This window comes from Babylonia areolata, chromosome 11, assembly GCF_041734735.1.
Source record: "Babylonia areolata isolate BAREFJ2019XMU chromosome 11, ASM4173473v1, whole genome shotgun sequence".
NCBI lineage: Eukaryota > Metazoa > Mollusca > Gastropoda > Neogastropoda > Buccinidae > Babylonia > Babylonia areolata.
In genome coordinates, this window is record NC_134886.1 from 16,943,063 (window position 1) to 16,955,562 (window position 12,500).

Consider the following 12,500-nt stretch of genomic DNA (forward strand, 5'->3'; position numbering starts at 1 on the left):
TGTTTGTTTGGTTGTTCTCTAACCTCATCGTACTGCTGTTGGCAAGTATGCTCGTCGATAAAGGTCTGTCACCTGACTCGGACAGGACAGAGGTTATGATGTCAATCGCCATGATTATTTTCTTTCTTCCGCGCAGAATTGCATTGCTGTTGTTCGCTAAATAAAAGAAAAAAGAAAAAAAAAAACGTTACGTCATTGACAAGTACACACACACACAAAAACAAAAATTAATGAGTGACTATCTTCTCAAACTCACGATGTCACACTGCTCTAATTTCTTACAGGACCAGCAGTTAAGGGGTTAAGACGACGGAAGCACGTGACTCACTCGGATACAGAACACGACTGATCATGCCGGGTATGACCATGATGAAAAGGGGGAGAATCTTGATGAAGCCAGCCAGGAGTGTCGCCCCCTGAGCGTGAGAGACACTCTTAGCCGCCAGGGCGCGCTGCACGATTACCTGGACAACACACACACACACACACACACATACACACGCCCATACACACACGGCGCGCGATTATATGCACACACACACACACACACACACACACACACACGCGCGCGCGCGCACACACACACACACACACACACACACACACACAGGTTGTGGAAATGGAAATGTAGAACGCCATTGTTCAATTTTTCGTGTGGTGTGGTAAATATGGATCGCATCGTCTCTCTCTCTCTCTCTCTCTCTCTCTCTCTCTCCACACACACACACACACACACACACACACACACACACACACGCACACACGCACACACACACGCACGCACGCACGCACGCACACACATCAATTACCATCTTGAACTAAAAAAAAGAAGTAGATAAAACTACCCACCCCACTATTCCACCCCACCCATCCGTCCAACCTACTACCCGGGGTACCCCCACCCATCCACCCGCCCACCCACTACACCACAACACAGTGACAACAACACATACGCACCCTCGCCACTATCCCACCCCACCCACCCGTCCAACATACCAACCGGAGTACCCCCACCCACCCACCCACTACACCACAACACAGCAACAACGACACATACACACCTACCCCACTATCCCACCCCACCCTACCACCCGGGGTACCCCCACCCACCCACCCACCCACTCCACCACAAAACAACGACAACGACACATAAGTGGAGTGATGGCCTAGAGGTAACGCGTCCGCCTAGGAAGCGAGAGAATCGAATATGAGCGCGATGGTTCGAATCACGGCTCAGCCGCCGATATTTTCTCCCCCTCTACTAGACCTTGAGTGGTGGTCTGGACGCTAGTCATTTGGATGAGACGATAAACCGAAGTCCCGTGTGCAGCATGCACTTAGCGCACGTAAAAGAACCCACGGCAAGAAAAGGGTTGTTCCTGGCAAAATTCTGTAGAAAAATCCACTTCGATAGGAAAAACAAATAAAACCGCACACACGAAAACATACAGAAAAATGGGTGGCGCTGTAGTGTAGCGATGCGCTCTTCCTTCGAATTTCACACAGAGAAATCTGTTGTGATAAAAAGAAATACAAATACATACAAACCCACCCCACTATCCCGACCACCCACCCACCCGTCCAAACTACCACCCGGGGGGTACCTTCCTCCCCACCCCACTGACCTGGTCGGTGCACCAGTACCAGATGGAGCCCGGGGTCTGGCCCAGGAGGAAGCCCAGCCAGGGCATGTAGTCATCGTCCACGTCCCTCAGCATGCGGAAGGCCTGTGTGTCGGGCCAGTGGCACGTGCTGTTCACCACGATGGCCGACACGTTCAGGGGCACCGCCTGGGGGTAGCGTTCCAGAAGGCCTTGGAACCCGCCCACCTCCTGGAAACCTGAGGGGGGCAGATAGATAAATAGATCGATAAATATATAGATATGTAAATAAATAAATAAATGAATAAATAAATAAACAGATGATGGATGAATCGGGGGTAGCGTTCCAGCAGGCCTTGAAACCCACCGACCTCCTGGAAACCTGATGGGGGAGATAAATAAATAGATATATAGATATATAGATAAATAAATAAACAGATGATGGTTGAACTTGGGGTAGCGTTCCAGCAGGCCTTGGAAACCTCCTACCTCCTGGAAACCTGAGGGGGTCAGATAAATAAATAGATAGATAGATAGATAGATAGATAGATAGATAGATAGATAGATAGATAGATAGATAGATAGATAGACAGATAGATAGATAGATAGATACATGATGGATGAATTGGGGGCAGCGTTCCAGCAAGCCTTTGGAACCCTCCCACCTCCTGGAAACCTGTGGGGGGTCAGATAAATAAATAGACAGATAGATAGATAGACAGACAGATAGATAAATAAATCAATCAATAAACAGATGATGGTTGAACTTGGGGTAGCGTTCCAGCAGGCCTTGGAAACCTCCTACCTCCTGGAAACCTGAGGGGGTCAGATAAATAAATAGATATATAGATAGATAGATAGATAGATAGATACATGATGGATGAATTGGGGGCAGCGTTCCAGCAAGCCTTTGGAACCCTCCCACCTCCTGGAAACCTGTGGGGGGTCAGATAAATAAATAGACAGATAGATAGATAGACAGACAGATAGATAAATAAATCAATCAATAAACAGATGATGGTTGAACTTGGGGTAGCGTTCCAGATGACCTTGGAACCCTCCCACCTCCTGGAAACCTGAGGGGGGTGGGGGATGATGTGGGGGGGTAAGATAAATAGATAAATATATAGATCAATAAATAAATAAAATAAAATAAAATAAATAAATGAATAAACAGATGATGGATGAATTGGAGGTAGCGTTCCAGCAGGCCTTGAAACCCTCCCACCTCCTGGAAACCTGTGGAGGCGGAGGAGAGGGGGGGGGGATAAACAGATAAATAAACGATGAATGAATGCGGAGTAGCGCTGCAACAGGCCTTGGGAACCTCCTAAATGAAGAAATGATGATGGATAAATGATGGGTAGCGCTCCACAGGGTCTTGGAACACTACCACCTCCTGAAAACCTGAAGGGGTGGGGTAGGGGTAAGGTAGACAAATAAATAAATGAATGAATGAATAAATAAATATTTGCATTTGTATTTCTTTTTATCACAACAGATTTCTCTGTGTGAAATTCGGGCTGCTCTCCCCATGGAGAGCGCGTCGCTACACTACAGCGCCACCACTGTTTTTGTATTTTTTTCCTGCGTGCAGTTTTATTTGTTTTTCCTATCCCAGTGGATTTTTCTACAGAATTTTGCCAGGAACAACCCTTTTGTTGCCGTGGGTTCTTTTACGTGCGCTAAGTGCATGTTGCACACGGGACCTCGGTTTATCGTCTCATCCGAATGACTAGCGTCCAGACCACCACTCAAGGTCTAGTGGAGGGGGAGAAAATATCGGCGGCTGAGCCGTGATTCGAACCAGCGCGCTCAGATTCTCTCGCTTCCTAGGCGGACGCGTTACCTCTAGGCCATCACTCCACATAAATAAATAAACAGATGATGGTTGAACTTGGGGAAGGATTCCAGCAGGCTTTGGAAACCCACCTCCTGGAAACCTGTAGGGGGTGGGGTGGATGTTGGGGGGTGGGGGGGGTGGGGGTAAGATAAAAAGATAGATAAAGAAAATAGACGAATATATAGATAAATGAATAAATAAACAGATGATGGATGAATTTGGGGGTAGTGCTGCTGTAGGCCTTGGAAATCTCCCACCTCCTGGAAACGCGAGGAAATGAACGAATGAATGAATGAACAAATGAGTAAATGAATAAATGGTGGGTTAGAGATGTGTCATTAGCTGTAAAGTTCTAGTGACATAGTCGGTACAAATCAGGGAACCCAGAGAGAGGGAGAGAGAGAGAGAGAGGGAGATTCTATTTTTATATGTATCAGTTGATTGTTTTTGCTTATTTTAAAATTTTTAATGCGAACACACATTGCGATTTCTCATTTTGATGGATTGGATTTCTAGTACTGTGTGTGTGTGTGTGTGTGTGTGTGTGTGTGTGTGTGTGTGTGTGTGTGTGTGTGTGTGTGTGTGTGTGTGTGTGTGTGTGTGTGTGTGTGTCTGTGTGTCTGTGTGTGTGTGTCTGTGTCTGTGTGTGTGTGTGCGTGTGCATGTGTGCCTGTGTCTGGAGTGAGACAGACAGACAGACAGGCAGGCAGGCAGACAGAACGACAGACGGACAAACAGGCACACACACACAGACAGACAGACAGACAGGTGAGTGTCAGGCCAGTGTCGGGACACTGTTTAATTAACCCTTTACCTGCCACCATGAGGTACAGCGCTCCCCCCACCATCAGTGTGGCCTGCAAGGTGTCCGTGTAGATCACTGCCGTCAGACCACCTGGGGTGGACACAGGGAGATGGAGAGAGACGGGGTTAGATGGGAGAGAGAGAGAGAGAGTGGGGGAGGGGGGGGGGTAGATGGGAGAGACAGACAGACAGACAGAGACACAGAGAGAGGGGGGGTTAGATGGGAGAGACAGACAGACAGACAGACAGGCAGACAGACAGACAGACAGACAGAGAGGGGAAGAGGTTAGATGGGAGAGACAGACAGACAAACAGACAGACAGACAGACAGAGACAGAGAGAGAGGGGGGGTTAGATGGGAGAGACAGACAGACAAACAGACAGACAGACAGACAGAGACACAGAGAGAGGGGGGGGGTAGATGGGAGAGACAGACAGACAAACAGACAGACAGAGACAGAGAGAGAGGGGGGGTAGATGGGAGAGACAGACAAACAGACAGACAGACAGACAGACAGAGACGGGGGGGGGATAGATGGGAGAGACAGACAGACAGAGACACAGAGAGAGGGGGGAGGGTTAGATGGGAGAGACAGACAGACAGACATATAGAGACAGAGAGAGAGGGGGGGTTAGATGGGAGAGACAGACAGACAGACAGACAGACAGAGACAGAGGGAGAGGGGGAGGTTAGATGGGAGAGACAGACAGACAGAGAGGGGGGTTAGATGGGAGAGACAGACAGACAGACAGAGACAGAGAGAGGGGGGGTTAGATGGGAGAGACAGACAGACAGAACACAAACGAACAAACACAACACAAATGAAGACAATTCAAATCGATCCTTCGCTTTTTGGTTGGAATTCAGAAAAAAAATAATGGACCATGGTGTATCCGCAGTTCCAAGAACTGAATCTACGTTTTAAACCCATACACATACACATGATACAGTAAGTAGACCAGTCAACGACCCAGTTAAACACACACACACACACGCACGCACGCACGCACGCACGCACGCACGCACGCACGCACCCCTACCTGTGATGGTGAGTAAGGCAGTGAGCAGGACCAGCACCACAATGGACACGTACAGGTCCCAGTTCAGAGACTGCTGGATGAACAGTGCTCCTGTGTACAGATCACCCTACACACACACACACACACACACACACACACACACACACACACACACACACACACACACACACACACACACACACACAGACGCATTTGGAGTGATGGCCTAGAGGTAACGCGTAGCGACAGAATCTGAGTGCGCTGGTTCAAATCCCGGCTCAGCCGCCGATATTTTTTCCCCCTCCACTAGATCTTGAGTGGTGGTTTGGACGCTAGCCATTCAGATGAGACGATAAACCGAGGACCCGTGTGCAGCTTGCATTTAGCGCACATAAAAGAACCCACGGCAACAAAAGGGTTGTTCCTGGCAAAATTCTGTAGAAAAAAAAATCCACTTTGATAAGAAAAATAAATAAAACTGCACGCAGGAAAAAATACCAAAAAAATGGGTGGCGCTGTAGTGTAGCGACGCGCTCTCCTTGGGGAGAGCAGCCTGAATTTCACTCAGAGAAATCTGTTGCGATAAAAAGAAGTACAAATAATGACTATTCACTTCTTATTGTTGTTGTTACTGATATGGCAACAATGATAATGATGATGATGATGATGGTGGTGGTGATGATGATAGCGTTGTTAATTAACGAGTCAGTGAACCTTTATGCAGTTTCATTAGAAAACACTTTTAAAATTCCATTCTGGAATTTTAATACATATTTCAACGATTGTGATGACATTGATGACGATGAAATTATACTCCTGTTGCTGACGATTATGATTACGACGATTACAATGATAACAACGACAACGACGACGACGACGATGATGATGATGATGGAGATGAAAACCGTGGCAACAACGATAATGAATATGGCAATGACGACGACGACGACGATAATGATGATAACACTGATGATGGCGATGACGACGATGACGACGACACTCACAGAGCACTTGGTGAAGACGTAGAGGACGAGGGAGAGGAGGGCAAAGTAGACCCTTAACCTCTGACCTCCGAACCTCAGGGACAGGTACTCTGGCATCGTGTACGTCTGTCGGCACACACTTCTCTCCCTTGATCTCTCTCTCTCTTTCTGTGTCTGTCTGTCTGTCTGTCTCTGTGACCCTGTCAGCTGTAGCTGGTCTCCCAATCTCTGTCTCCCTTTCTCTCTTCTCTAGTTCTTGCAACTCTCAGTTACAGTTTCTCTCTCTATCTCTGTCCTTCTCTGTCCCCCCGCCTCTCTCTCTGTGTCCCTCTCTGTCTCTCTCTCTTTCTGTGTGTGTGTGTGTGTGTGTGTGTGTGTGTGTGTGTGTGTGTGTTGCTTGCGTGTGTATTATTATGCGTGTTTTTTGTACGTGTGTGTATATGTGCGCATCTGTACGTCTGTGATAACTGTCTCTGTCCCACATTAAAAATTTTTATTCTCTAAACCTGTGTGAAGTCTCTTTTGAGAAAGCAAGCAAATTAAAAGTACGATCATTTGTTTCTAACACAGTGACTGAAATCCGACACACAGACAGGGACAGAGAGACAGGGAAATAAAAAAGACGGATATAGATAGACAGCTCAGACAAAGAACAAGACAGTAAGTAAAGGATGTCCGGATGGATAAAAAAAAATCAGTCAGAAAACACAGACAACAAAATACCAACGCATGTCGGACACAAACACACACACGCTTTCATACACAGACACACACACACGCATTCACACATACACACACGCATCCACACACACACACACACACACACACACACACACACACGTTTCATACACACACACACACACACACGCATCCATACACACGCATTAACACAAACACACACACACACACACACACACACACACAATCACACACACACACACACACACACACACAAACACACACACAAACACACACGCACAAACACACACACACACGTACACACACACACACACACAGAGACTCAAACACACACACATACACACTCAAACACACACACACACACACACACACACACATGCAAACACACACACACACACACACACACACACACACACACACACATACACACACACATAGACTCAAACACACACACACACACACACATACAAACACACACACACACACACGTACACACAAAGACTCAAACAAACAAACACACACACACACACACACACACGTACACACACAGACTCAAACACACACACACACACACACACACACACACACACACACACACACAGAGAGAGAGAGAGAGAGAGAACAAGAAGAACAAGATCTTCTCTCACCCCACAGGCGATGTACACAGGAACGAAAATCCATCCTAGAAGCTGTAGCAGTAACAGGGCCTGGAAACAACGATTGAACATATATCCCTTCCTCCCTCCCTCCCTCCCTCCCTCCCTCCATCCATCCATCCATCCATCTGGAGTGATGGTCTAGAAGTAACGCGTCCGCCTAGGAAGCGAGAGAATCTGAATGCGCTGGTTCGAATTACGGCTCAGCCGCCGATATAATTTTTTCCCCGCCCTCCACTAGACCTTGAGTGGTGGTCTGGACGCTAGTCATTCGGATGAGACGATAAACCGAGGTCCCGTGTGCAGCATGCACTTAGCGCACGTAAAAGAACCCACGGCAACAGGAGGGTTGTTCCTGAATTTCACACAGAGAAATCTGTTGTAACAAAAAAAGAGATATACAAATACAAATTTCCCTCCCTCCCTCCTCCCTCCATCCATCCATCTCTCCCTCTCTCTCAAAAAAAAAAAAAAAAAAAAAAAATCAGCAACACCACCACCTCTTACAAGAAAAATCACACCAGCAACATGGAAACGAAGAAAAACGAAAGAAAGAAAGAAAGAAAGAAAGAAAGAAAGAGACAAAACTTACCGTGTCGAAACCATCCATCCAAATCCACTCACTCACGAATGTGAATGAATGAATGAATGGATGAATGGATGGATGGATGAATGAATGGATGGGTGAATGGATGAATGAATGAATGAATGAATGGATGGATGGATGGATGAATTAATATATAAATAAATAAATAATTGAACAAATAGATGAATAAATAGATAGATAAATGAATAAATAAATGAATACATAAACAAATCGATAAATGAATGAATAAATGTATAAATACATGAATAAACAAATAAATGAATAAATATATGAATAAATGAATAAATAAATAAATAAATAGATAAATGGATGAATAAATAGATAAACAAACAAATAAGTAAATAACCGGTCAACGGTGATTTTTTTTTTTTTCGATTCAGTTGAGAAATGAACACAATACCACACAAAAAGAACCACTGTCGTACACTAAAAAGCCTGACAGTCGATCAAACCCCTTTAATCAATCTAAAGCCATCATCCACAAAACACTGGCCGCCCGTACAGCAGTGTGAGGGCCAGCCTGACGTACGTCACTCACGTTGAATTCCCAGGCCCCTACACTGATGCCACTGGCTGCTCCAGATCCTGCCAAACCAATGAAGTGCTCCGTGCCGATGTTACTGACGAACAGGGACGCCCCGATCTGTACACACACACACAACGCAAACCACTGGGCCACTGGGACACCCCGCTACATTGTATGTATGTATGTATGTATGTATGTATGTATGTATTCGACACTCTCAGCTTATACCACAGATTAAGACCAACAGTGAAGTGAAAGCTATATGCTCATTTTTTTTTTTTTTCTCCATTACAATCGGTAGTCATTTACAACATAGTCTTTTTTTTTTTTTGTAAAGGACTATGACTTTTAAACTGGGAGGCAAGATTTCACTAGCTCTTAGTGCTGCAGCCACACTCTCACACACACACACACACACACACACACACACACACACCCTAAGGAGTGTGGAGGTGTTTTTCTAGAGACAGACTGGCAGACAAACAGAAAGACAGACAGACAGACAAACGGACGGACAGACAGACAGACAGACAGACGGACGGACAGACAGACAGACGGACGGACAGACAGACAGACAGACAGACGGATGGACAGACAGACAGACAAACGGACAGACAGACAGACAGACGGACGGACAGACAGACAGACGGATGGACAGACAGACAGACAAACGGACGGACAGACAGACAGACAGACAGACGGACAGACAGACAGACAGACAGACGGACGGACAGACAGACAGACGGACGGACAGACAGACAGACAGACAGACGGACGGACAGACAGACAGACAGACAGACAGACAGACAGAAAGACGGACGGACAGACAGACGGACGGACGGACAGACAGACAGACAGACGGACAGACAGACAGACAGACAGACGAACTCACCGGCAGAAACCACATGCTGCGCCCGGCCAGGAAGTAGCCCGAGGCGGTGTCTCTGTTGGATCTCCACATGGCCTGGAACACAGCCATCATTATCCTCCTCTTCCTCCTCCTCCTCCTCCTCCTCCTCTCCATCTCCTCCTCCTCCTTCTTCTCCTGCTTCTCCTTTTCCTCTTCCTCCTCCTCCTTCTCCTTCCTCCTCCTTTTCCACCTCCTCTTCCTTCTCTTTTTCTCTTCCTCCATCTCCTTCTCTTCCCCTCCTCCTATTCCTCTTCCTCCTCCTCCTCCTCCTGCTGTTTCTCCTCCATCTCCTCCTTTTCCTCCTCCTCCTCTTCTTCCTCCTCTTCTCCTGCTTCTCCTCCTCTTTCTCCTCCTCCTCCTCCTCCTCCTCCTGCTCTTCTTCCTCCTCCTCCTGCTTCTCCTCCACCTCCTCCTCTTCTTCCTCCTTTTCCACCTTCTTCCTCTTCCTCCTCCTCCTCCTCTTCGTCCTCCTCTTCCATCTCCTCTTCCTCCTCCTCCTCTTCCTCTTTTTCCACCTCCTTTTCCTCCTCCTCTTCCTCCACCACCTCCTCCTCTTCATTATCATCATCTTCATCGTTCTGACCATCATCATCGTCATCGTTATATTCATTGTCGTCATCATCTTCGTCGTCGTCGTCATCATCGTCATCATCAACATTGTCGTCCACGTCATCATTTTCCTCATCGTCGACGTCGTCCTCGTCGTCATTGTCGTCATCATCGTCATTGTCGACACCATCATCATCATCACCTGTGTGAGAAAAGTGCACATGTGTGTTGGTGAGAGTGAGAGAGAGAGAGACAGAGAGGGGGGGGGGGGGAGGGAGAGACAGAGACAGAGAGACAGAGAAAGACAGAGAGACACGGAAAGTGACAGTCAGACAGAGAAAAAGAGACAGACAGAGAAAAAGAGAGAGAGAGAGGGAGAGACAGAGAGAGTGGGAAAGAAATAGGAAAGAGGGAGAGAGGGAAGAGAGAGAGAGAGAGAGAGAGACACACACAGACAAACGCAGAGGGAGAGAGGGTGGGGAGAATGAGAGAGAAAGTGAGAGAGAGACAGAGCGGGAGGGAGGGAGGGAGAGAGAGAAGAGAGAGAGAGAGAGACAGACAGAGAAAGACACAGACACAGAGGGAGAGAGGGTGGGGAGAATGAGAGAGAAAGTGAGAGAGAGACAGAGCGGGAGGGAGGGAGGGAGGGAGGGAGAGAGAGAGAGAGAGAGAGAGAGAGAGAGAGAGAGAGAGGAAGGGAGAGACAGACAGACAGACAGACGGACACTCACGAACAGGCCGATGAGGATGACCAGTACAAAGTAGGCAGCCAGCACCCCGATGTCCGCTGCTGATAGGGTGGTGTACTGCCTCATCTTGTGTCCTTCCTTCCTTCCTTCCTTCCTTCCTTCCCTCTTTTCCTCCTGCCTTCCTTCACTCCTTTTCTCCCTTCTTTACTTCCTTTCTTTCTTTTTTCTTTCTCTCTTTCTTCCCTTCCCTCTTTTCTTCCTGCCTTCCCCTTCTGCCTTTCCTTCCTTCTTTCTTTCTTTCTCTCCTTTCTTCTTTCTTCCTTCCTGGCTTCCTTCCTTCCTTCTTTCTTTCCTTCCTACCTACCTACCTTCCTTCCTTCCTTCCCTCTTTTCCTCCTGCCTTCCTTCACTCCTTTTCTACCTTCTTCCTTCTTTACTTCTTTCCTTCCTTTCTTTTTTTTTCTTTCTTTCTTTCTTTCTTCCCTTCCTTCTGTCTTTCTTTCTTTCCTTCACTCCTTTCCTTCCTTCCTTCTTTCTCTCCTTCCTTCTTCTTCCTACCTACCTTCCTTCCTTCCTTCCCTCTTTTCCTCCTGCCTTCCTTCACTTCTTTTCTCCCTTCTTCCTTCTTTACTTCCTTTCTTTTTTTCTTTCTTCCCTTCCTTCTTTCTTTCCTTCCTTTCCCTCCTTTCTTCCTTCCTTCCTCCCTGCCTTCCTTCCTTCCTTCTTTCTTTCTCTCCTTCTTTCTTTCCTTACTCTCTTCCTCCCTTCCTTTTCCTCGTTACTTTCTTCTTTCCTTCCTTCCTTCCTTCCTTTCGATCCTCCTTCCTTTTTTTTTGTTTCTCCCTTCCTCTCTTCTTTCCTTCCTTTTTTTCCCCTCACCCCCTTCCTTTCTATAGCTTTTCTTCTTCTTTTCTTTCTACTTTTCTTCCTTCCTTGCTTGCTTGACTTGATTCCTCCCTTTCCTTCCCTTCCTTCCTTCTTTCCTCCTTCCTCCCTTCTTCTTTCCTTCTTCCTCCCTTCTTCTTTCCTTCTTCCTTCTTCCTCCCTTCTTCTTTCCTTCTTCCTTCTTCCTCCCTTCTTCTTTCCTTCTTCCTCCCTTCTTCTTTCCTCCTTCCTCCCTTCTTCTTTCCTTCTTCCTCCCTTCTTCTTTCCTTCTTCCTCCCTTCTTCTTTCCTTCTTTCCTCCTTCCTCCCTTCTTCTTTCCTTCTTCCTCCCTTCTTCTTTCCTTCTTTCCTCCCTTTTTCCTCCCTTCTTCTTTCCTTCTTCCTCCCTTCTTCTTTCCTTCTTCCTCCCTCTTCTTTCCTTCTTTCCTCCCTTCTTCCTCCCTTCTTCTTTCCTCCTTCCTCCCTTCTTCCTCCCTTCTTCTTTCCTTCTTTCCTCCTTCCTCCCTTCTTCCTCCCTTCTTCTTTCCTTCTTCCTCCTTCCTCCCTTCTTCCTCCCTTCTTCTTTCCTTCTTCCTCCCTTCTTCTTTCCTTCTTCCTCCCTTCTTCTTTCCTTCTTTCCTCCTTCCTCCCTTCTTCTTCCCTTCTTCTTTCCTTCTTTCCTCCCTCCTTCCTCCCTTCTTCTTTCCTTCTTCCTTCTTCCCCCCTTCTTCTTTCCTTCTTCCCCCCTTC

At 47.0% G+C, this 12,500-nt stretch overlaps 1 protein-coding gene across 1 annotated transcript in view; it reads right to left on the minus strand.

The window, feature by feature from the left end:
- LOC143287583 (sodium/myo-inositol cotransporter-like) overlaps positions 1-11,061 on the minus strand; it is a 23,541-nt gene extending 12,480 nt beyond the window's left edge. Inside the window, exons 1-9 of the mRNA XM_076595692.1 lie at positions 10,930-11,061; positions 9,632-9,703; positions 8,752-8,856; positions 7,598-7,657; positions 6,273-6,377; positions 5,290-5,395; positions 4,259-4,339; positions 1,626-1,840; positions 329-464 (exon numbers count right to left, since the gene is read on the minus strand). Of these exons, the coding sequence (XP_076451807.1) occupies positions 329-464; positions 1,626-1,840; positions 4,259-4,339; positions 5,290-5,395; positions 6,273-6,377; positions 7,598-7,657; positions 8,752-8,856; positions 9,632-9,703; positions 10,930-11,013 (964 nt within the window). The 5' untranslated portion in view covers positions 11,014-11,061. The remainder of the gene's footprint in view (positions 1-328; positions 465-1,625; positions 1,841-4,258; positions 4,340-5,289; positions 5,396-6,272; positions 6,378-7,597; positions 7,658-8,751; positions 8,857-9,631; positions 9,704-10,929) is intronic.
- Positions 11,062-12,500: the final 1,439 nt, after the last annotated feature.